The sequence below is a fragment of the Xiphias gladius genome, chromosome 24 (assembly GCF_016859285.1).
Source record: "Xiphias gladius isolate SHS-SW01 ecotype Sanya breed wild chromosome 24, ASM1685928v1, whole genome shotgun sequence".
Classification (NCBI taxonomy): Eukaryota; Metazoa; Chordata; class Actinopteri; order Istiophoriformes; family Xiphiidae; genus Xiphias; species Xiphias gladius.
The window spans coordinates 3,591,272-3,618,118 of record NC_053423.1 but is presented as its reverse complement, the minus strand read 5'-3'; the positions used below and the strand labels follow the sequence as shown (position 1 = coordinate 3,618,118).

Here is a 26,847-nt window from a genome sequence, read left to right as displayed (position 1 = left end):
ATACATTACAATGAGCAGATTTAGATTATAGATTGGTGGACATTACAATACTTAGGCCATACACGTGTTTTTTGCATTGCGCAAATATTTGTGCAAATATATACAGTATGTGCAGAAGTAAAGAGTCTTCCAATGTAAAAGTGAGTAACTTCTTGGAAACATCGGAGTATAGTTAATTTCCTATAGTTTCCTATAGTCCTCTTAAATGCAGACGGACTTCATTTGCAATGCGTCACTCATATTTCCGATGAAAAACACGAGAACCCGCTCAATCGGGCTTTTATTTTGCCAGCTGAAACCGGAAGCGAGGGTTGTAATTACGCCTACCCTGACAGCCGTGGTTCGGCACATTTTCCAGCAGTCAGTCAAAGCAACGGACGGAGAGCAGCGGACGACCAGTGTCACGGATTACGGGAAATACAGTGGACATTATAACACAATTCTCCTGCCTCTGTGCGTCCAGCCTGCGTAGAAAGGTGAGTCTCCCGTATTCTTCTCTAAAAAATCAAGTCAACCAACAGAATGAAGGTTTATTGCGTTACCTTCTAGAGGGAGGGGGCGATGGTGGTGGTTGGGGAAAAGAAGAGGGCATGCATTCTGTCTTTTGTGCTGGAGCGGATTTTGCAGTGGTCAGTGAGAGCTCCGATAGTGGACAGGCTAGATATCGGATAAGTGTGCTGTTCAGTTCTATCTTGTTCTACCTATAAAGATGTCTCATACCGAGGCTGTCTTGCTGTTAACTCTTCATCGATAGCCAGGAAGCCATGGGACCGGGTTGCTCCTCAACATTAGCCCGATACGTGCCTTTTCTGTTTGACACAGAATGGAGAGAACCCCCCCCCCCCCAGCACCCCCCGAACTCAGTCCAAAATATCAGTGATTTTAAACCTCCGCCCGTTTAAACGTGTATATACTGTATACATTACAACAATACCACAAGACCTTTAAAAATCATCAGCAGCCATCGTTTAATTTTATGTACATCCATTATACGAAACTCCAAATAAGTCCAATAAAATTTAAACTTCCGTAAGAGCTCGCCAGGTAGTCTCACGACCTTTCCCACTGAAATACGTGAGCTTAGCTAACGGTGCGGACCAAATGTAAAAAATGAAATTTCTTTTTTTTTTTTTTTTTTTAAAGAGCTTGGTTTGTTAACTACAAAATAATTTGATTCAGTAATGATTTAAAGTGAAATAAATTTACGATACTTTTACCGAAAAGCAAGGCAGCATTAAGCTAGCTGCCCAATGTTTGGAGGGAATTTGACATGTTCGTTTCTTCACATAAGTGCACGGAATGCATCTGGCCCCTCTCTGGGGTGCGTGTTTTTCGGTAGGGCCTGCTCAGTAACACACAATCTGAAATGCTTAACCAAGGTTGGTAGTTATGGTTGAGGTGTTTTTTGACAGTTTCACACCAATCGGGAAAAAGACGTCTGCCCAGTCTCTGGTGAGCAAGAGCCCAAAGTGATATACTTCCTCTGTCTGCTGCTTTTACCCTTGTGTGTTTGTCCTCACCTGACAACTGGAAACACATCATTTCCTACATAATAATAACAGCTTACCCTGAGAGGATTCCATTCACCAGAGTATGTAATGTAGATGTGATAACCTTTGAAATGATGCCCCTGTGTGTTATCCTAACCCATATAATCCCACAGTTATCCCCCATATCAGCTCACCACCAAATGCAGTTAATTGCATCAGATAATTGTGTGCCGTGGCTGTTTGTCAAATGTCAGAAGCCAAGTTGGCTTGCCAAAGCTGCTGTCGTGTTTATTGAACAGTCTGTCCTTACTTCTGCCCAGTTTGATATTCATTTGCAGCTCAACAGCACATAGTAAAAACGCCCTCACACATGTTCATCTGTGTCGTACATTTTTCATTCCGGACCTGGGAATGTAAATAGAGGCATTCACCTTGACGTTCACGCATGCACACACACATGCACTGGCACTCACACACGTACACACGCCCACACAGGGTGATGGGGGAATTGGATTTAGTGAACATGACCTTGTAGCTGTCTTTCATTATTGAGACTCAAGGCTTATGACCAGCAGATGCTCAACTTGGGTGATTCTGAGGATGAGTGGTAAAAGATCTGTGGTCTGTATTTAACTTTTTACACTCATGGCTTCAAATGTACCTCTGTAGGGGTGTTTAGGAGAACCCTTTCAGAGGAGGAATAACATCAGTGGCGCTGCAACTAATGACTGTTTTGATCACTGATTCATCTACTGGTTTTTTTCTGCATTTATGATTGTTTTAACATTTGGTCTGTTAACTGTCCAAAACTCCAGGATATTCAATTTACTGTCTTAGAAGAGTAAGAACACCACAAAATCTTCACATTTGAGAAGATGGAACTAGTGAATATTTGCAAATTTGGTTTTAACAGTCACTATTGTTGTCAGTTAATATTCTGTTGATGGATTAATTGACAAATTTTCACTATCCCAAAGGAAGAAAAGGCATGTATAATTTCCAAATCATTCAAAAGTGATATTTTCCAAGACTTCTATATAAGGGCTTCATAGAGCTGTAAAGCTCTTGTCATGTGATTTTGGCTCTGGAAAATTGCAGTTGGCATCTGATGCTTATAAAACAGACAATTAATCACTCAATGAGTACTTAAGCTGCAGTATAATTCTTAATGAAAACAATCATTAGTTGCTGGCCTAAATTTAATGAAGGCTTTTTCTTCATTCTTGAAAAAAATGACTCTGTCCAGAGATTCATAAAACTGTTAGCAGATAGATGCGAGAAGCTTGATGAAACATTTTATGTTTTTATGAATTCTATGAATGTCCCAGATGGAGTTGGTAATAATCTAACCAGACAACTACACTAAGTAGCTGAATTTACTGAGAATATTAGACAATGGTTAAATTTTGTGCAAAAATGAATGAAATAAAAAGTTAATTGACAGAAAATTCTTCTAGAACAATTTTGACAGTTAATTAATAGTTTTTTATTTGTATGTCTTTATTTGAAAGTGGACAGTAGAGAGATGACAGGAAATGTGTGCGTGTGTGTGTGTGTGTGTGTGTGTGCGTGTGTGTGTGCGTGTGTGTGTGCGTGTGTGTGTGCGTGCGTGTGTGTGTGTGTGTGTGTGTACATGTGGTGGGGGTGGGGGTGGGGGGTTATATGGGAAAAGACATGCAAAAAAAGCCCTCACCTGGAGTACTGCTTGATTAATTAAGCAGAAATGCCAAACTTTCTGTGGTCCAGCCTCTCCAAAATGAGGATTTCCTGCCTTTCTCTGTTTATGTCATTGTAAATTAAATATCTTTGGATTTTGGACTGTTGATTGGACAAAGCAAGACATTTACAGATGGGAAATAGAAAAAATAATCAGTGGATTATTAGTGGTTAATGTGAATAATCATTAGTTGCAGTAGTTAGTTAAAATCGTGTCAGGTAGTGAACATCATCCTTCTGTCCTACGGTGGATTTGACTGATAATGTATCTATTCTGTAAGAGTAGCAGAAAATGTGAGCAGCCTTCAAAAAATATTGATTAGACCCGTCCGGATGAAGGAATCATGTCTCTGATGTGATGCATAAAACCTTTTAGGTATGTGTTTTTGTATAGACACTGTGTGTGCTTAACACTGCCTGTGTGTTTGCAGTGTCAGCATGTCCAATGAGGTACAGCCGAGGCCGGACGACAGCCCCAACACCAGTGGGGGAAGCTCGGATGCTGAGCAGAGGGAGGCAGCTCCTCCGGAGCAGTCAGGCCCCGAGCAGCGGGATCAGACCCAGCCCAAAAAGAAGGAGGCCAAAATCTCCAGCAAGACCGCTGCCAAGCTCTCCACCAGTGCCAAAAGGTAGATTTTCTTCGCACTGATTGTCTTTTACTTTGTGTTCTCTGCTGCCTGCCCTGCCCTCGCTTTGATTACCTGCTCAAGTGGTCATCTGCCACTTAATTGTTCTTTTGTTTTGTCTTTGGTGCTGAGTGTTCCGTGCTGTGTTGGTTTTTGACATTACCAGAAATCATCTCTCAATCAAAATAGTGAGTGTATAACTTGAGATTTTCTGTGCTTATGGTTACTTGAGGAATCATTTAGAAAATCAACAGAAAAATAATTTTCTTCATCCACTCAACCATCATGCACTTGTGTTCTTCCAAACAAGATATTTGACATGGAAGCCTCACTTCCTATTCATTCAAGGCCTTTTCCTGAGACAGCCCTACCAGACAACTACGCAAGTGAATCATGGCAAGGAATTGTTCTATTGTTCTTTTTGTCCAGTCTCAGTACTTATTTGCTAAGACGGCAGTGAATGAACACGGTTCTATGAGTTGTCTTTGAGCTACTCCAAGAGAACAAAGAGAACACTAAAAGTAACGTTTAAATATGTTGTAATCATGCAAAAAAGTGCTTCTTGTTATGTTGATAGCTGCTTGGAATTCTGTTGTGTCTACATACATCCATTCTCTCACACCTTGGTGATGTCTACTTTGTATAATGTGTTATCTAACCAAGTCGTAAAATCAGATGTGTTTATAGTTGTTCCGACCGGCCACACTTGAATGTGGGAGACAAGGTATTGTTCATCATTATGGATATAAGGGTGCACATTTTCAGACAGACTCCCCTGGAATACTTGTATAATGAATGAAAAAAGAGAGCCTGAGACAGAAGTTCAAACCCTGGCTCCTTTCTGACATCCGCACAGCTGGCCAATCGCAGCTTGAAACGGGTGTGGTCGTCGGATTGTTAGTTTCGGAAAGTTACAGAAATGGTTAGAAACAGCCCCTCTAACCTGAGGTTCGGAAAGGTGCAAGGGAAGGGAAGGGAGTTTCCAAAGATATCTGACCATCCGACAAGCAGTTCTAACAGAGCATACTGATGCCTTAACAGTTACTGGGAACATATTTTTGCCAAAGGTCAGTACCATCAAGTCATCTGTAATTGGTCAATGGTGTAATTTTGTCCAAAGTTGAACACTACCCGAAAATTTCATGTAGATTTACTTTGCCACTGCAAGCTAATCCACCGATAACAGCCATTCTATTGAAATTAATTAAATTGGGTTTGAAATGTTGGTATTAAAAATACATGTGCAACTGGACCCTAAGGGCCGGGCTATGTTGAAACAAACTAGTTTGTACAACATGTTTTCCAACTGTGTCTGAGAGCAAGTGTGAAAAAAGACGTGAAAACATCTAGCATGTGTGACGTGTTATCCCACCATATCGAAAATCAGAAGTGTCTGTAGTTGTTCCGACCAGCCAAACCTGACGGCAGGTTGAAATGCCTGCTGTCATAGAGTACGGAGAGACATAATAATCATTCAGATGGAGTTAACTGTGCACACTTTTAGACAATCTTTCTCAGCAGGCATTCTTAGTGCTGCGCTTATTTGTGCATACAATAAGTGACAAGCAGGGGTTTGTTGATTGTAAAAAGAGAGCTTGAGAGGAAAGGTCAGCCCTTGCCTCCTTTCCCACACCTGTGTGAAGTGAGTGACTGTTGAATTGCTGGCTACGGAAAGCAACAATACCTGCAGGGAACAGACCTCCCCGATTCTAACATTGGAAAAATTTGGTGGAAAGGGTTTTCAGTCCTTGTTCGACCACCCGACAAACACTTTGATTTAGGCGTACACACACCTTAAAGATTATATGGTGGAGAAAAACAATTGCCCTTCTTTCCCCACCATACTAGGGGAAAAAAATGTACAGTATTATTCAAATGGGGCAAAACCCTAATGTAAACTGTCTGCTCATATTGGCTATCATATAGCTAAGTTAGGTAACTACAGTCTTTTTGTGTCCCTACTCCCTGGGATCTGTCTGACTACTTCAATGAAAGCTTCTGTATTTGCTCTTGTAAACATTCTGCTCCAGGTATTTCCCAGGAAAGAAAATCCTCTGGCACAAAGGATATGATGCACTGTGCTCTTATAACTTCAGCCACATCTGACATTTTATCACAGCGATGACTTCTTATCACCAAAGATGGCTACAACATAAAAAATAAGCACCTCCAGGGTTACCATTTTATAGGAAGGTTGAAAGCCATAGTTGTTTTTTAGTTGCGTTCAGTGCTAGCTGCTACACACAAGCCAAACCTAGTGCTTTCTATTATAAAAGCTATGTTCAGATGATATTGACTTATTTGTCGAGGCATGCAAAATGTAATAGTTTAGTGCTAGCAGTGTCTCAAGGGATTATCAAATGCAGTGAGCTGTGGAACATTAGAGAAAGCAACTGTTTCACTAAAGAGGCCATGCACGAGCATGAAGAACTCACAGTACAATCAGTGCTTTTCCCTTTGGATTCCCCTGGCCTCGTTCATTGCAGCACTCTCCCCAACAGGTCCCCAGCTTATGATGTCAAAATGTGCCACCTCAGGAAATACTGCAGATTAAATTACACAGCAAGCACTCAAGCTGAGAATGACTCCATAACTGTAGAGATTGTATTACAGGCTCCTTTGCAAATATATGTCTTTTACCCTCTTTCCCCGACTGAATCCCTCCTTGCATACTCTTACCCTTTTTATATATCATCAATCTGTTATGTTTTCGTAACATCCAGAAGTTTTTTTAACATGATGTATGGTTATTAACTTTTTGTAGCTGCATTTCTTTAGCTGGCATTGTATTCTTAAGTTACTGTTTTGTTTTGTTTTTTGTGTGGTTTTTATTTTACATTTCCCAGTGTAGAAAAACCTCACACAAGCGAATACTAGCAGTTTTTTACTATTTGTTTTTATTTTGTAAACAAGACAACATATATTTCAAACACAATTTTCCTAATAAGCCAGCATGCTTTACATCGAATAGCTTCGATACACAAATTATGCCTTTGACCAGTTTCAAATTGTCTTGACAGTAGTGACGTTTGGCACAAATATGTTCCCTGTAACTGCTAAGGCACCAGTATAGTCTATCAGAACTGCTTGTGGGATGGCCAAATAGCTTCGGAACCTGCTCACACGACACATTTCCAACGTCGGATAAGGGGAGATTGTGTCCGACCATTTCTCTAACTTTACAAAACCGACAGTCTGACATCCATTACCACTTCACACTGTGATTGGCCAGGTGTGCAGAGGGGAGAAAAGAGCCAAGGATTGAACTTCTCTCTCTAGATCTGTTTTTTTCATTTGTTTCACAACTATTTGTAGCACTTTTCATGTGAATAACTTAACACTTTGAAGGTCTTCCTGAAGAGACTGTCTGAAAATGTGTGCTGTTATTCCTGTTTTAAAATGAAGTCATGTCTCCCCCCTCTCCATTTTGATCAGCATTTCACTCCATCTTCAAGTGTGGCCGTTCAAATCACGTATAATCTAGCTAGTTCTGATAGTAGCCTTAAACAGCCAGTGATATGAGTTTTCTTGCATTGGCATTTTCCTTTTTGTTGATAAACAGTAGATATACAGACAAGAAATGCAAGGGGAGAGAGGGCGAGGAAATGCTACAAAGCTACCTGGCTAGAATCGAACTGGGAATGTTGCCGTTAAATGTTATGCATCTTTACTGCTCTACTACCAGACAACTGGTAATTTCAGTTTTACTGTAAGTGACAAAACGCACTAAGTGCATGACAAGTCAAAAATGGTAGATAGAGCTGTCAAAGGTTGGTGCAGCTTTCTATTTAAACACAATCCATTGAACTAACGTGCATGACAGTGCCATAATTGCTAAAAGTAGTTTGTATTGTTGAAACCTTTAAAACAGAATTTAAAGATTTTGAGCAGAAACAGTTAATGTCAATGGAACTGTCACATAATCATAAATGCTAATGTTACTTTTGAGAGTGAGGACCTCTTTGGTTTTGCTGCCTGTTGGTGGTTTGGGTCTGGGAAAAACTTACAGTTCATTTCTCACTACCTGCAAGAGCTATCTTTGTGTAGTCTTGTGTCATTGCTTATAGTAGCTGTCTTTTTTCACTGGAAAGATGTAACATGTTAGATAGCCAGAGCTCTTCACGTTTTAAGAGTAATTTTACTGATTTCAAGCAAGCTGCTTCATTTCTAAATACTTCAAATGATTCAAGCTATCATGACAGTGGGGCATTGGGTTTTCTACTCTCCTGCTCCATGTGTATCCTAAACTGTAAACAGGAAACCTATCTATAAACCATCAGCCGATGGTACAAACGTGTCTTTTGAATAGGTTGTGTGAACTTACTGTTCTGTGAGTAACCAAGCTTGCTAATTCAAAGTTAGCAAGCCAGCTAGCTGGAGACCTATTGAGGCAAACAAGCACTAGCATGTTGCCGGCTGGCTAGTGTGTTAGCACTACGGGGTTAATGGTTAGCTTGCAAGTTCGTAGTAGTAGTAGTAGTAGTAGTAGTAGTTGTAGTAGTAGAAACCAATTGCCCCTGCATGCAGTCCACTTCATGCCTGGACCTTTAGGCTTGCTAATTCTTTTTGGCAGACATTTTCATCATCACAGCTTTTAATAAACCATAACCATTGTCCAAGATGAATTGGTAGTGGTATCCCTCACAAAACAATCGTTTTTTGTTGGTGTCAAGCCAGCCAACAACAATTTTGCATTCAGTTGTACATCAGTATCAGGTATAAGAAAATTGTTTACAAAGGAATATCTTTGCCTGATAGCTCCTGAAAGTTTTCCAAAATATGTAGACAGAAAGATGGTCCTAAACAAATGTTTGTGGTTCCTAAGTTACCTGGAAAACGGATGATAATTTGGACTTTTTAGTAACTTCACTGCATTTCAAAATGGGGAACCTTGGGAGAAATCTGAAGCAAATTAGTCTGTAATTTGGAAAGGTTTGTTTATTTAACTGTTGTAACTGTGTTTAAACTGAGACTTTTGCCTTTCGAATTACACTTGATTGGCAGAAATAAGATACTATTTTCCTCAAAAATGGTAAATTAAGCATGTAAGTACACCTGTCAATATCCATAATTCTTGCAGATGTGTACAGTGTATTCTTTCTTCAGTGTACAGTACAGTGCCATTTTAACACATTTGACAGAGGACGCTTCTCTTAAGCAGTAAAAGTTTAGTATAATGTAAGTAAGCATCATATTGCTTTGCAGTGTGACTGTTGCACATCCATTCATTGCCATGTCATTGCTGAAACAATATATCACGTCATTTTTGACTGCTTGTCTTTCTTCTCCCTCTCTCTTGCAATAGTAAATTATTTTTATGTCTCAACTAACAAACAGCTGAGTGAACAGACTGCATGATAAATAAGAGTAGTCAGTTATTTAGTTTTGTTGTTATTATGGCATCCTTAAACATTTGCTGCAAGGGGAATTGAAAAGAGGAAAAATGGAAATGGAAATTCTCTCAAGGTCTTTCTCAGTACAGAATATGCCATGTTTGAACTTGTGTCCTTGGGAGTTCAATTTGTGAGTCCGGACTTGCAAGACTGTGAGGACACAGTACACTTAGTGTGCCATTTGTAATTGGGACAGTAGGATTTGTTTGAAATCTAAACGTTTAATTTATTTAGGTTCAGAGTTCGTTCTGGGAAACAGCAGTTAAGGAAACAATCTCATGTCAAGGTCCATTTAGTACCTGTTCTGGGCTTTTTTTCAGACCATAAGATCTTTGTCAGAAGATAGAGCTTGGAGGAGCATAGAGCATCTACAATTCCATGACAATCTGCCTGTGGCTCCATTTTCCCCTCACCCATGAACAAGACCCCAAAATACTAAAACTGCTTCATTTGAGGCAGCAACTCACTCCCACTTCCTTAAACATGAAATGAGGCAGAGGTGACACTTTGCACAGGAGAGAATAACAGCAGCATTTAAAGCTGATTGGCTGATAGTAAAGTAAAACACCAAGTAAAACACCTGGCTACTAGATCCTTGTAGGCAAATCACTGGCATAATAATGTAATGAATACTTAACCAGAGAGAAATCTGGCCTCTTGACAGACTGTTCATTATACATTTTTTTTTTTTATGTGCCCACTGTGGAAAATCTCCCAACCGCTTCCTGAAAGCATGAGGGCTGAGACAGGACCATGATCAGCAGTAAAATTAATTTACCCAGATACATCAGATACGATTCCTTTATCCAACATGGCCTTTTGACATCAATATCAATTTATGCTAACATGGTTAGAAAATAGCAAATATTCAGCCATGCATCCCCGTGTTGATCTTGTGTGAGAGGACTTGTTCCTGTATTCAATCACAGTGCTCCTGAGCTCATTAGAAAATCAATGAGGTATTCAGTGTGTACACTTACAGATTGATTTTACAGTCAGGATTTATACAACTGTCTGTGTTTTGTGTGTGTGTTTGGGAATGTGATTATAACACAGATCTTCCTCTCATTTCAGAATCCAGAAGGAGCTAGCAGAGATAACCTTGGACCCTCCGCCAAATTGCAGGTAGGAGCCTGTTGATTGTGTGTTTTTAAAAGGACTATTTGCTCTGACTCCTTAGGCACTTTTGTGAATGCGCGAGTGTATGTGAGCCTGTGTGAGCTGTGTGAATGGATTGTGCCGGCTCAGTGAGTCACATGAAAAGCATAGGTAGATTACTGTGCTGTATTTGCAGTGTTTACCATTAGGATCACAGTAGCAACAGTGTTGTGCTGTGGCTTGACTGGTTTGCATGGTTTATTTTGCTCCTGTGTCAGAGCGTGGTGAACGGCAGAGTTGCTCCTGCCAATCAAGATTTCAGTCAGCGCTATGATTGTGTGGGCTTTCTGTTCAGTAAGCGTTAGTACTTCTTCTCAAAGGGATGATTTTTGGGAGCAGTGTTAGAGGGCAAGGGAAAGTCGGAGGTCTGAGCAGGCAGTAAGTCACTGATGTGTAGACATTTCCTCTGGCTCAGCCCCTGTAGGGCTGAGAAAGCAGGAAAACTCAATGATGCATGGATGCTCTCATGCTTGTAGGTAGAGCAGCTGGGTTTAGTCACTCCAAATAGTAGCACCCAACCCAAAAAGTAGGGAATTACCAATCAAGCCTTTTCTCTTCCGATACCAATTCTGATACCTTAACTCAGTGCTATTCTCCCCAAATTTAAAACCTATATACTTAACTGCGGGAAAACTTGAGTCAATATCAGCCCTTTGGAGACATTTTATACACCATCATTCTTTTTAAAGTCATGCAAATTTGAATTCTGTTGTTTCAGACAATTTATACAATTGTGTTGTTAAAATAAGTCAACCTCAGTTATATATGTACCATATGCTGACCCGAGGGCAGATACACCATCACGTTCAACCTTTCTAATATACTTAGCATGTCTGTCTACTGGTGTTATATACAAATCTTACAAACTGCGCGGAGCTGCTGTGATGAATGATGATGCATGCTGTACTCATTTTCCTTTTGGTGTACACAGGACAGCAAAGTCAGAAGGTGTCATTTAGCTTCATTACATGCTTCTGTAGCTCTTCATTTAACCACTTATTTTTACTCACAAACCTAAACTGACTTACTAAACTAACATTCCATAATTCCTCTAAAGGGTTTTAATTAGGAATTCACAGTTCCATCCACGTGTACCCATCTGATACCTGGCATGTTGATAAATAATGCAGTATCATGAGCAGGAATCCTGTGGCTCTGAAAAATAGAGTTAGTGGTCCTTTTTAATGATTTTTTATGAAGATATTTAATGTATACTTAATGTGGAGTTATTGTCTAGATTTTCTTACTCTAGCTGCTAAAAGATCATCATTAATAAGGTTTGGGTCTTGAGATTTTAATGGGTCGGGTTAACTTGAAGATCTCTACCTAACAGTGTCATCCATCAACAGCCAACCAGATTTCTGTTCTTCCACCTCTGAACCAATGTGATTTCAATGCATGAAAAATAACTACACCTGAACAATGTAAAATGGACCAGATGATGATTGCAGCCATTCTTAGCCAAGCTAAGAATAACTCTCTTAAGAGAACAGCTGCATCCATTGTTTGCATTGATTATAAATTTTGAAGATTTTTTTCATCTGTTGTAATTCTTGACAAATGCTGCATGGTCAGCACTTGCTGACTTACTATGTTCACTCATCAAATGGATTTCTCATTTTGAAAGGCATTTAAAATTGCCATTTCACCTTTGGAAAGTTTTGTATCTGCAGACATAAATGGATATAAAGCCTCTCACCTTTCAGAATAAAACAATTCATCTTCCACGCTGCCTGCATTGTAAATAAACAGCCACTGTTTCTTTTAGCAGGTGATAAACCTGTTTTTATGAAGGGAGTGTCTTTCAGAGTCTGAGAGATCTCCACAGCACCTGCAGGCTGTTTGTTGGCCCCTCCAATTTCAAAGACAAGGCTAATCTGGCTGAAGCAAGCCATTATGTTTCGTGACAAAGGGCCAAACAACAGAGGGGGAAAAAGAAATTTCATGGACAGACACTTGTATGGAAAATGACATTTTTGTGTTCTTCCTTGAAGAATGTCCACACTAAAAAGACCCGTTGTGACAAATGGGACTCAGCTGAAGTCGGGAATCCTCAGTCATAAGTGAAAATTTTGGCTCAAGCTGCTTGAGCATTTTTCAGGGGGAGTCAGACATGCAAGCCACTGGAGGCACGGTGCTACTTGAAATGTAGATTTCTGTATTCATATGCCCCCTGAGGTATTTGCCCACAAGGCTGTCACATCCCCAGTGTTTGATTTAGTCTACATGTTTCACCACAACAATTCTGATTCAGCCTGTTCTTTTGAGCAAAAAGCAAAGCACAATTGCACATTGTGAACATTAAAAAACCTTCTGCCGAGATAAATTCCCTCAAATAGTACTGTACCTACTCACACACAGTGACTGTTTGAACAAAAGGCTCCACATCTCCCCAGCCCTTTCTTCACCTACTAATTGATCTGACAGTGTTAAATAGGCTGTGTTCGCCGAAAGAAATCAGATGCGAGGGGTTATGAACGGACGCTGTGATGCAGCTCATTACCCCACAGGCTTTAGCTCTTTTTTTTTCTCCCGCCAGAATAAAGCACAGCTCATGATCACAGTAGCTCCAGAAAGCATCCTCTCTGGCTCATTTTGTACATTCCCTTCCTCAATAGAAGCAATGGTACTGTAATCCCTCTTGGGAATGAATAAAAAAAAAACCCCACCTTTAACTTTTACTAAGACAGCATGCCTTGTTTTCATTTGGCTTCATTTTAAAAGGACTTAGTGGAATTTTTGGAGCCATGTGAGGAAATATTTTTCGTGATTCTTTTTAATCATCTTTGTCACACTGCCAGAGAGTAATTAATTGAATGTGACAAGCACTCTGGAAGGGTATGTAAATAGCCCCCACACCAGACACTTTATATTAGCCCAGTACTTGGTCGCCTTGCTGGCTGTGTGTGTGTGTGTGTTTTCCATAATTACCATATCCTTTCATGATAGTCCTGGCAGCATTTTGATAAGAATCCCCCATCGGCTGCGGGGAAACAATGTGTGGATTCCAAGGGGGAATTGGCCATGCTCTCTCGCTCGCTCACACTATCATTCATGCTTGCTTGCTTTCTCTCTCTCCTTAATCCCAGTAAGACTTTGTGTGTTCCAGAGGAATAACTTCCCAGTGAATATCGGTATCATCTAAGGAATGAAAGTAATAAGGCAGAAGAGAGTATCAGTGCAGAATGGGTTGAATGATAGAAATGCCTATTCAGCCATGACAATTAGGCTTTAGATATGATTGACTCAAACACAACTCAGCTTTCATTGTTGTCTGGCGTAAAGGGCTGGTTTAGTTTCTTAAAGGAAGATGACAGATAAAACGTGGCAAAAAACAAAATGTGAATTATGTTTATGTCATCTGGGTTGGACTGGTTTTATGTAAGAAAAGAGTAGCTAAGTTTAATTTCACATTCCTGCAGCCACTACATAAACAATAGTCACTTAAAAATTTGTAATCACACTCCAGGGAGCAATGAAGATAAGGAAACAAATATTCCCAATTTAGGCAATCATAACTTTGTATGGTTACCAAAAATGGGTCTTTTCTGTTGTGTTGAGGATGATGATTATCAAAAGCATGTAATATGCAAAGTATTATGTGATGAAAAAGTTATAATTGTAAACTTAATTCCATGATAGGTGGTATTTTGTTTTGATGCAAATGAGCATGCTTTGTTCATTTCATTAAATTACTGTACATTATTGACAAACAAGTGATTAGACTTGAGCAGGAGTATTGTTGTGCCAAACTGTCAACTAATGTTTAGTAAATTTCCTGCTATTATCCAAAGCTGATAACAAAGAAATACATTTAGCTGTATTACCATAGGGCAAGATCGACAAATTCATCTTACATTGGTCTTTTACTAAATAACTGATCTCGGCCCAGCAGTTTCGCTCATTTGGTGCAAGTTCTGCCCTGACAGTTAAGCAATACCAGTCTAAAAACCTTAAGTAGACTTGTTTTATTATTATAATTTATTTGGACATTCAATCATACACTCATAGTTTAGTATATAATTTGGTCTTTCAAAAGCAGTAAGTTTGTTCCCCCTACTGTGTAGGTGTTGTATAAGGTTCCTTAAAGAGCTATTAATCTTAATCTTAATTACTCTGCTGCTCGGTGTAGTCTTTAAGTGAATCAAAATGGTTTTAATGCGGTTTCAGAGATGAGCATAACATTAGACAAGAATAACATTTAAATAAAATTAAACGTAATGAAATAGGACTGCAGCTAATGATTATTTTCATTACAGATTAGTCACCCAATTATTTTTTCTATTAATCAATTAATCATCTGGTATATAAAAGATTGGGGGAAAAAAGAGAAAAATACCCATCCTGATTTCTTGGAGTCCAAGTTGATGTCTTCAAAATGACAGCATTTAAATTTGGGCAATCTATGCAGGTTCCTTTTTGTTTTGCTGGATCAGCATCAATCCTGCCTTTTTGGATGACGTGTGTAGGTTTTCCTGAAGTGTTTTGCAGTAAACTTTGATCATCTCATCTAAAAGAAAGACACCTGCTCAACATTATGAAAAATAAATAAATTGTTACAAAAGGAAACATTAACGTATGGGGAACTATGAGGAACTTGCAGTGTGAATTACTTCACACTGCAAATGGCATGTATTTAATGAGTTTGACTGTTATTTTGGCCGCCGTCTACTAACAGCAATTACCATGGGATCAGCTGCATCAGAGTCTGGGTGCACTGTCTACCACTTCTGCTTAACTGTTTGTTGGGCAGAATCCCACTGTGCATGAAGGATGCGATTACCAGCCAGGCAAAATGTCGACAAGTATTCCTGCATATGTGTAATACTAGTTTCTGGGTTTCTGGGCATATAATGTTAGAGCCATGTGTAGTTTGCACTGTACTGAAAGGGAACTTGGAGGTGACAGGGTAATCCACAGAGAGTGAGAGGTGGTAGTAGGGATGGTGGTGGGGTGGTATGTCACTAGTGACCAAACAGCAAAATTTAGCCCCAGGGCCCCCTCACAGATTAATCCCGCCCAAAGCACAAGAAACAAAGCATAGCATTATTTTCTGTGACCAACCAGTGACATCAGTGATGTTAATACAACCATGCAACATGAAGAAGCAACAAGCAAATCAAATGTCAGGCAGCATGAATGTGAGGTGATTCAAGATAATAGTAGCCAGGCTTAATTTCATATTCCTACAGCCACCACAGATAGAATAGTCACCTAAAAATGAGTAATCACACTCTAGTGAGCAATGAAGATAAGGAAACAAATTTTCCCATTTAAGGCAATCACAAATTTGTATGTTTACCAAAAACAGTAATAAACAGTAGAGTATTTTCTGTTGTGTTGAGGATTATCAAAAGCATGTAATATGCAAACTATTATGTGGTGAAGGCAGCATCACAAGTTAAAATCAATAATTGTAAACTTAAGTCCACGATAGGTGGTATTTTGTGTCAGTATATTTACAATCAACCCTCTTCATATAAAAAAATAAAATGTATTATTCATTTTTGTCCAGAAGTCACATCTGTTCAGCACAGCACATAGGAATGTACTGCAGGTCTCTATTTTCCTGGCCAGCTGGACAGTGGAAAGTAGTTTAACTCTGAGTCATGGTTTCTGCATGGAGGCTTTTTTTCAAAATGAAGACCATACAACGTTTGTGTTAGTGTGTCAGGAAAAAGATGTTCTTTGGCATTGGCAAAGCAGACAGTGTTCCTAACAGTCTCTCTTCTCATAGATCTCTCTTATAACTGTGTGTTTAGTGAGAACCATCAGTCTCTCAACGGCTGTTGTGAGTTGTGAGGACTGTAATACATCAAAGTCATAAAGAGGAGTCCTGAATCAGTATCGTCAAAGGTCTCTAGTCTGCTCAAGTGTCTAATACTGCCACAAGACAAGATTTAAAGATGTCAGTAAAATGTGCAGTATGAGTTGTATTCCTAACACTTTGCCTACAGCAGTCTCACAGTGATTGACAGGAGAAAAATTAGTAGAGGATGTTATTGACTACAGAGCTATGCTGCCTGTCAGTTCTTTTCCAGCCATAATATACCAATATAATCACAGCTTTTACTACACAGATGATGAATTCAAAAGCGAACAGTGTTGAACAATGTCACCCTGAAAACAACAATGTATATTCTTTGACATAAATAACAACTAGAGGTTATTAGGCCTTAGAAACTTAAATTATCAGCTTTTAAAGTATACAGTTAAATTGTACCAATGAATGAACCTGGTCTCTTATTTCAACAAAAGTGAGAGGGTCCTGATAACTTAATCTTTGATTTATTACAAATACAGAAAGTTTGGCTAACTTGTGTTTGTCGGATTCAAGTATAAATTGTTTAATTCACCTTCAGAACTTATAGTCATGAGTTCAGTTAACAAGATGTCCGATGGATTGTTTCCTTACGTCATCGATTGAAGTTAGTAAAAAACGTTGTTAGCTTATTCACATTTACTTCCCACCATATATTGCTTTAAGGTTATAATTTACCAGATATCCTTCTTTTTTCTAATATGACAAAAGATACATTAACAAGGCTGTTATGTGTCTTTTTATACACGTCTCTTCAAGGTGTCAGAAAGTCTTCTCTCTGGCCAAAACAAAAACAACGCAAACCAAGATGAAAAATTCAGAGTTGTGATCATTTAAAATAATATATTACTCTAACTTGTAACTTAACAGAAGTAAAAATTCTAATTTGGATAAACTCACAGCCTAATCTTAAGAAACTAATTTCAATAGCCTTACTCCGAATTTTACTGAAGTTTATTGCCTTTGAAATTTTGAGTTTCCTCAACTTTTTCCTTTTTACAGTGCAGAACTAACAGAAAAAGATTTTATCCACAGACTGTGAGACGTGTTCTACCAAACAGCATTCAAGATGACTTGTAAAGAGTGGACTTTTGGGTAATTTGTGGCATTGGTAGCCACTAGTGAGAAAAAGTTTAAAACAGCACTTTCGAATTACTCATAACTGAAGTTGTTAAAATGGGCTGAGTGGATCAAAAAATATTTTCTTATTAAGGTTTAATCAGATTTCATTGAGACGCAGGACTCTTTTTGAAAGTCCCGAGATCACAAAAAATACACCCTAAAATCCAATCAGAAACTCACAAGAACATACTGTACATCCCATCATAAAAAACATTTTCAGATCTCACATTGCGGTTGCACCGATCAAATAATTTCTCCCCAGATACCGATTCAAGTGCCCAAAATCATCTTAATTTGATCATGATTAAAATTATTCTTGTACGTGTAAGGTAATATGAAATTATTCACTGTGTTGAAAGTGATGTGATGATCCCATCCGTTCATTAGCTATACCGCCTATCCTTTAAAGGGTCGCAGGAGGACTGGAGCCAATCCCAGCTGACATCGGACGAGAGGCAGGGTACACACTGGACAGGTCACCACTCTATTACAGGGCAAACATATAGAGACAAACAACCAGTCACACTCGCATTCACACCTACGGGCAATTTAGAGTTGCCAGTTGACCTAACCGATCATGTCTTTGGATTGTGGGAGGGAGACAGGTACCCGGAGGGAACCCACGCAGGCACGGGGAGAACATGCAGACTCCACACAGGAAGGCCCCGACCGAACCGGGGTTACAACCCAGAACTCTCTAGCTGTTAGGAGACAGTGCTAACCACTGCACCATCGTCTCAGGATTTTCTGTAGCAATTTATTGATTGCCTCCACTTTCACCATTAAAAATTAATATACCTTTTTTTCCTGAACTTTTTTATTAGAACCACTAATGAAGGACATGCAGGCTGAGGGGATACTGAAGAAAGTCTGAGAGACCCTTTAGTTTTTTCTTTATTAGCCTCCAACATCTAATGAGTAAGTTAATAAACCCTGAGACTTTGTTTATAAGGCACATAATAACAGAAAGCAGTCTAGATAAGTTCAATATATGAAACTAACTACTTACTGTATGGATTTATAGATTATAGAATAAAAATAGAGGTGTACAGATACATTTAATCTTTTGCATTTCTAGTCTAGAAATAGAGGAAGACTATTTTTCAAGAGATGGTTTGACGGATACTTGACACAACTGCAGCTTCTTTTCTGTGGTCCAGTCCCTTTCAACTGTCATGTTGGAGTGAGGTTGAGGCATGTGTGTGGTGGTCTGGTCTGTAGGTCATGTCTGCAGTCCAGCCCTGCAGCATCCCAGCAAGCTACTGTGACTGTAGTTTTGTCTTGTCAGATAAATGGGAGGAAGTCCATTTTTTTTAAATTAGGAAACATGCAGCAGCGAAACAGTTGCCTAGTGGGCACACCTGCCGTTCAGCCAGCAACACACTACTCAGACTGAAAGTTGCATTTGTTCAGACAAGAACAGTGAGAGGAAGGAAGATGCAGTCTAAATGTGATCACAAGAACAAATTCGATAAGTTTAAAATGATCAAATCTAACTGATATACTATGTGAGTTCACGGATAATGGGGGTATATTATAATAACAGGCTGTTTCAGGCTGTTTGATAACAATACAGTGATCAATTATGAAATAAGATCCTTTGCTTTGTCGCCACAGATCTTTATCCGTTTATAATGCACATTTCAGACTTAAAATAGTGGAAAAATTTCTGTCTTGGTGGTGCCTTACTCATTTGAGCTCAAGGTTATGGCCCTGGAGAAGTATTCAGTGTTACTGTCAAGGACACTCAACCTTCTTGTCACCCTCGACTGTGACTGTGTAATGTTAGAAAGCAGTCATGCTGTGGATAGGAGTTACTGTTGACTTTGAAACCACACAGTTGACTGAGTGTGTTTCACTTAATAGCTGCTGTCAAAGCCTGTCAAGGAAAAAATATTTGACTGTTGACCAGTATTTCTTACATTTTTCTCAAGGAGAACTCTGTGATAACTTATTCACGTCATTTCTTATTAACCGAAAGGCTTCTAAAACTTAAACTATATGACCAAAAGTATGTGGGTACAATGGCATTTCAGACAATAGTGTGATCCCAGCTTTATGGCAATAGTTTGGATTTAGTCCTTTCCTGTTTCACCTTGACAGTACCCTGCATGAAACCCGCTCCATAAGGAAATGTTTTTCCAGTTTGGTGTGGAAGAATTTGACATGCCTGCACAGAGCCCTGACCTCAAGCCCATCCACCACCTTTGGATAAACTGGAATGCTGCCTGTGTGCTAGGTGTTATCACCCAACATCGATGCTTGACCTCACAAATGCTTTTGGGGCTGAATGGGAGCAAATCCCTGCAACCAGGTTCCAACATTTGGTGGAAAGACTGAACGAGAAGAGTGAAGGAGGATGGGCAGCATATTGATATCCATAATTTTCAAATGACATGTTAATAATCTCACATGGGTCACATGTTGACATACTTTTGCTCATATAGTGTAGCACAGACTTACTAAGACTGTTTTGTGTTTAAGCTAAATAGGCACCCAAAGGAAAAGGATATCTGATAGGCCTCTTCTGTTCTGTGCTGAAGGTGTACTTACTGACTGACTGACTGACTGACTGACTGACTGACTGACTGTGTGATGAAGTTGCACAGTTGGTTGGCCAGCAAAATGTTTCCCCATTGGCCACTGCTCTTTCAAAGTTAATTGATGCGAACTGTTTCTGTTATGTCATCAGGGGGCGTTTACGGGCAGTGTTGCCAAGTTAATGCATTTGTTTCTAGATTTACTGAATTTTAAGACCCCATTAGTGAATTTTTTACAAAAAAGCACCTAGCGACAAATCTACAACTTTTTGGACAAACCTTAGCCACTTTTTGTAAAAGAGAGTCGTCAGTATCGCCCCGTGAGAACGAGGTTGGGCTTTCCCTCTGCAGCCACTGGCCATTGTCTGACAACAGAAACAGAAAAACATGTAAATGATAACAGCTTTATTGGGAATTTGCCTATATTACATTACTGTACATGTGTATATGTGAGCACAGAGCATAGGAGAGATGCAAACAGATGAAACCAGATGACACTAGGCAGAATGCAAATACAATGCAATGCCATCATGTATAATAATTAGCGTATTACATCATCAAGAAACATTTAGCGACTTTTCAAGCAGGCTTTAGCTAGTTTCCACAACAGTTTTCAACTACGTCCTCCATTTTACTCATCGACCATACATGGTCCAGCCATATACAAGGTTTTGACCTATTCTTGATTTAATGACTGTTAATCTCACGAAAGCCAACACTAGCCAACTCTATGTTATAATCTCTGTAGGGTGGGGGTTCAGTAGCATTTTTATCAAATCTGGATCAACTGTCAGATCTGTTTATGTAATCTAAATAGTTTTAGATCTCTTATTTAATCTTAATTAGGTGTTTTCAGTGTTTCCAGCTGACTAAATTAATAACAAAAGCAGTTTTTAATGGTATGCTATTTAATGTTGCCAACTTGTAGCTGCAACCTGAAAATTAGATTAACAACAGAAGATATGAAATGCTGGTGAAATAGATCTTACCTATAGAAGTAACAGGTGTAGCCTTCTTTCTTTGCACCACTTATTTTTCTTGAGCTACTTGCTCCAAGTACTGGGGAAGGCTAGAGGAGAAAGACCATTTCTCCTGGGAAGCGTCACCAGTCTGTTGTTCTTGGTGAACAAAAAATGCACACAGTCCACTCACGGTTGTAGAGTGGTGTTACAGAGTGGTGTTTCTTTCACCTCACAAATAACGAGCTGTGTATAGATAAACAGCAAAAGGGTTCAATATAAATGTTCAGTATATTACAGAATGCATGCTAATTAACTGCAGCTGTTATAATCTGCTGTTGATCTGACTGGGTGAAAATGAGATTAGCAACTGTTTCACCCAGTTGATCTGTTATTTTAACTGGGAAAAGGGGTTGTCAGTTGCTAAAAATTGGAGGCCTGCAACCTGAATGTTTTCTACATTTCTATCTTGCCAGTAAAAAAAAATGGGAAGAGAGATTGATAGAACCTTTGTTACCATTTGAACTCAATAAATCTAGGTATTTTGCCAACATGGAACTGGTTCCAAAATGGAACCAACTATTGAAAACTATTCCTAAATCTCGGCAACAAGCTTGCAGTGTTGTTTAACCAGTTGTGTTGGAAAGCATGCGGTGTTGTTAACTACCAAAACCTGGATTGAACAAGGCACATTCGTTTCCCTAAAACTGCATAATAGAATGATTCACTGGTGCTATGTGCATCATATTTAGCTCAGGTGGTAATGCATCAGAAACGGGATGGATTGGGGTCTAGAAAACTTGACCTTGAGACAGTCAATATCAGTACTTTGGGCAATGCAACTGGAAAGTATCGTGAGTCAGCAGGGTAGAAAGTTAAATGAACTCACGGAATAGCTTTAATTCGCATAACCCCCTTCTGGGCCAAAAAATGGTTTTGTAAAAAGGAGCATGTGATATTACTACAAACTTCTATGAAGGCTTCAGGATAAAGTGCATCTTTAACTGTCTGAAACGGAAGATGCTATCTGGATTTTAGTAGTAGTTCAGAATTAAATTCAGTGTGCAGATCTGCATACACAAGTGGGCAATTCATTTCAGTGACTCAAACAGGCATTATGTGGTTGTCTGTCTAATCGAATATTTACTACAGTAAGTGGCCGCTTAGTGCCAATTTGTTCTCCTGTAAAAGATTTGAGCAAGCTGTGGAAATTGTGATTTGTCAAATGGGTTCAGATATGTGCAGTGAAGTCTGCAACTTCGGTAGAATCTCGGGAGACTTGGACAAACTTATTTTGAAAAATAATTTTCCTGTAAATTCACAGATTGAGAAGGCTTGTTTTATTTTCACATCTTGTATGTGTTATCAGCAGATTAATCCATAATGAAAATAGTCATTAGTTGCAGCCCTAGCGACACTAAATCATTAGTCACAAATAATCTTTTACTGATCTTTTCAGTTTCATCTTCTATAAGTGACATACTGTTTGTCAATGGACATTGTTTTACTTAACGGATGAGGTGCTGTGTATGTCAGAGGTAAAGCAGCAAAGACTATCAGTTTATTAATTTCAAAGAAAAGCCTTCATAGTGATTTTTTTTTTTATATAGGGAGAGAGAGAGGGCTGTGATATGCAACAAATGTAGCTGGCCTTGAATCAAATGTTGTGGTTATATGGTATGCATCTTGACCTCTCATCCACCAGGAAAGCTCTATTATTAAACTATTAATTTAATCCATGAGGCTGTTGAGTGGATGTAATAGCTTTAATGGTGTAAAACTCTCCTATTCTGATCAAGTGTGTTGCTAAAGTATAACTGATTCTGCAGCTAATTTTCCTCCCCTGTTTCTGCTCCTCCATACTCATTCATTTAATCCCTTCTCTTGTCTGTAGTTTGCTACAGCTGTCTCTGCAATGGTGGGTGTACGAATGAGGTCATCAGTGTGTATATCAGCTATGTGCAACCTGTCTCTGTGTTGGGTGAATGATTAGCCTCACATTAGATATGCTGTCCTGATCTGTAGACGACAGACTGCAGTATCCTCCTATAGTGCAGCTAAGTCTCTTACTGAAAGACATGTTACATATTCTCCTATCCACACATACACACCCACATACACTAAAGAGAGACACAGTTGCACTTACACCTAATTGTACCACTTCCTCTCTTGCGCTTCAGGAAACTTCATTCATGTCAGATACACAGAAACACACTTTCACTTCCTGAGCATTACCCATTAGGACTAAACTGATACATCCAGCAATAATTGGCCAGTTATAAAACCTTTTATTAAAGGGTATCTTGCAGACATGTCTTCCACCTCTGATGTGCTGGCTTCTCCCTGACTCCAGCTGCATACAATCATTCAATTGTTAAGTAATTTTTCTTTGATATGAATTCTTATTTAAAGGGTGAAAGGGCTTTTTTTCAGTCTGGATTTAAGTGGACACCTGTAGTGTCTCAGGATGGTGTAAATCCAAGGTTTTTATAGCCAGTGTTAATAAAGCTCCGACTGTGAGTACTTTTTAAAGTTGCCTGGTGTAAAAATGTTCGAGTTAAAAATGATTCACATGTAAAGTATCAGTATTAGCCTATAAAAACGCACATTGGTGTGACCCAGGCACCATCATAATCATCAACACCATCATGCTGTGTATGTTAGCATGAATATTGTGTGTGTGTGTGTGTGTGTGTGTGTGTGTGTGTGTGTGTGTGTGTGTGTGTGTGTGTGTGTGTGTGTGTGTGTGTGTTTGTGTTTGTGTGTGCTGGACCACCCTTTATCTGTTTGCCTATCTCCTACTCTCTGTTCTAACATGTACAGTAATTTGATACAGCCGAATTCCCAATAAAGCTGCGCTTATTTACATGGTTTTCTTTTTGAAACAAGTATGAAGTAGTGATTGAAGCCTGGCCCATAGAGACTACATGTTAACCAGCTGTCACTTCTAAGCCATTTCCAAGCTGCTGCTCTGCACTGCTAAAATCCAGATTTTTTTTTTATAAGTTTACCCCCCCCCCCCCCCCATCCCAGGGTGCTGCAAAGTTGTGATTGGCATTTTTCATTGTTTTTTTTTTTTTTTACATTTTGCAAAAACCAAAAAAATAATTGAAAACTAACTGGCAGGTTAAACGATAATGAAAATAATCCTTAGCCACAGACCTAAAATGGAGTACAATGGTGAAAGAAATTTCAGGGATGTGTAAACCGAACAGAAGAGGCAAAACAGAGAGGAGCTCCAGGAGTTATTGTGACAAGTGCTTGCCCAGCCAGCAAACATGTCAACGGTTAACTTGCCAGGAACAGGAGTTTAGAACCAAATATTTCTCAGTCACGTGGATTGCTTTCGCTGTGCCACTTTCTTTAAGCCTTGAATATATGAATATATGTTAACCTAACCTACAAGAAAGTGAGTAATAAACTCAATTAAATAAATAAACATAATTAATTGAAACAGATAATTGGATCACAATATAAAAAATAAACAGTGCACTGATATGTGACGTTATATGTGGTTTTGGCCCCCAGCTGCTCGAGTAAAAGCTGCTCAACTGCCACCAGAAAAAGTGTGAATGTGTGCAACTGCATAAACATGAAGCAGGATGCTGCTGCAGAAGAGAGCTAAGGCAACTACTCCATGTAGAAAAATTGAGACGTCTTACAGCCCATGAAGCCTCTGCACTGTCCCATCTCCACCTGAGCCATTGTGCTGCAAACTTTAATGTGAGTAGTTTAATATTAGGCCCTCTGGTCTGTAGAGGAGCAGCTAAGTTGTGTATAAGTTGGCTGGTTAGTAGCCTGAGTCGCCTGTCATCACAGAGATAAAACAGACAGCAGGCAGACAGAAACAGTCCAGGGCGTCTCTTTTATTTGCCTGCGTTGTTACAACCTAACTCAACCAACCAGTTGTAAGAGGGGGAAGATAAGGTGAAGCTGTGCTGTGCTGACAACAGTCATCATACATACCTGAGGCTGATACTACCAAATAAATGTGTGGCCTCGGGAAAGCCTGGTGGACACACTGCACAGTCTGTAGTGTTGTTAACTAGTCTGTTTTTTTCCAGTTCCTTTTAGGTTAAGAGTCAATAATTGATGCCTTAGGATCAAATTCATACACTACTTTTCAGGTTCCAGTGGCATTTTGTTGTCACTAACCTTTATTTCATATCATTTCAGTTAAACATGCATAGCCATATAGTCTGATTTTCAGATTTTCCTCTGATGTCCCATTTAACTTTCACACTTATCAACTGTGTCTGTTTTATTTATTCCTATAATTTTCAGCAAGATCTGTCGGTGCTGATGATGTGTCAGTCTAAGTTACATTTCTGTTTTGGAGAAAGTTCAGTGAAGTTAAACTTTCTCTGGACAGACAGATTCATCACTATTCATGTAGGCAGTTAAAGGTGTTTTGAAGGTTGCTGTGGGAAAAGTGCCGGCACACACTGACTTATTGTCATAAAGTCTCTATAGTCTATTCTCATTTTTCTGTGAAGCAGCAGTACCAATATAAGCAAAGCCTTCTTGGCATTGCTGTTTTCCTGTACTTCTGATATGTTAAAGGGATACTCCAAAAGTTTAGTATTGCGCTTCCATAAAGTTGGAAGATTTATGAGATGTAGAAACACGGTATGAACATGTTATCTGTATCTGAAAATGTTATGTGGTTAATGGCATCTGATAACAAGTCTTTGAATTTACACCTGATATTAACAAGTTTTCTTGTTGCTCCCATTCTACCTGCACTGTGATTATGTCCTACTATGAAAATTAGGTTGGCAGAGCTATTCCTCTTGAGCTTTTTGCCAAATTAGCTTGAGCTACAGGGAAGAGGCCGAGTTAGGCAACCTTTAAACTTCTTAAAAATATGACCAAACTGTACAGATTGCATTTACATCTAGCTCCAATTGTGGTTTGGTTAATCCAATTGCATTTGCTATGCAGTGCGTTCTGCATAAATATAAACCAATATTAACTTTTTCCCTTATCAACATACAGAAAGCATGGTAATATCAGGTGTAATTGGGTGTAGTATGGTTCAAGCTCCACAAAAACTCTGGATCATAGACTTCCCATAATACAACTCAGTAGTGTCTCTGGTTACACCCTCCCTGCCAGGTAAATACCAGTTTCAGACTCCCACCTCTAGTTTGTAACACAGGCTTTCTGTTAAAATTATGTTGTCTCCTAGCCCTAACTGAGATAACTCACATCATGCGACTATTTTCATAGGCTGTGTAGTTCTCGACATGAATATTAAATTCACTGTCACACAAAAACAGTGAACCCAAACAGAAATCTTGTGGGCTTTATTCCATCTCCTGATCAATCAGTTTGGATGCCCTGTCAGATGTTGTTTTTTGTTTGGTCTTGAGCTAAACTGAGTAAAAGAGCCTGAGAGAGAAGTTTGACGATACAGTTACCATTAGATAGATAAGAAACTTAAAAGTGAGAGTTGCTTTTGAACTTAGACTAAATGTTTCTTTAAAATCTTGAGCAGTGGGTAGGTTTTTGGGCTGTCACCATAAATCTGTATTCTCTAACCCGTTTTGGATCTCTTGGTCTGCTCCCATGGAGCTCCCACAGATCCCACTTGGTGTTCTCTGTTTATTTTCCATTTCATATAGCCAGCCAATGCCTCTCCAACCTGCAGTGTTTCTGAATCAATAGTGCAGCGAGAGCCAGGCTGCACCCACACACTCCACTGTAGCACACAGTCCGCAGCTGCCTTAAAGTCGGACCATAATGTGTTTTAGTCAGCAGACAATACCATGGCAAGCGTGGGAATGATGTTTTTTTTTTTTTTTTAATCACTCAGGGATTATGTTCAAAATCATCCCTTCTTTTTGCTTCTCAGGCAGCTCTGATCCCTCTCCACTGCTTATCTGAAAAGTATCTGTAGCTCGTATCATCAACCTCTAAAGAGCATTTTCATTCACTCTGGCGCCTCAACCGTCCTCGCCACACGCACGTCTGCCCTTGATAAGATTAATTAACAGCTCAGTGCAAAGATAGTTGGAGT

The 26,847-nt window shown here is 39.3% G+C and overlaps 1 protein-coding gene across 1 annotated transcript in view; it reads left to right on the top strand.

Moving 5' to 3' along the window:
• The first annotated feature begins 343 nt into the window (after positions 1–343).
• LOC120786823 (ubiquitin-conjugating enzyme E2 E2-like) overlaps positions 344–26,847 on the top strand; it is a 72,516-nt gene continuing 46,012 nt past the window's right edge. The window contains exons 1-3 of the mRNA XM_040122518.1: positions 344–476; positions 3,638–3,835; positions 10,300–10,350. Coding sequence (XP_039978452.1) covers positions 3,645–3,835; positions 10,300–10,350 — 242 coding nt within the window. The 5' untranslated portion in view covers positions 344–476; positions 3,638–3,644. The remainder of the gene's footprint in view (positions 477–3,637; positions 3,836–10,299; positions 10,351–26,847) is intronic.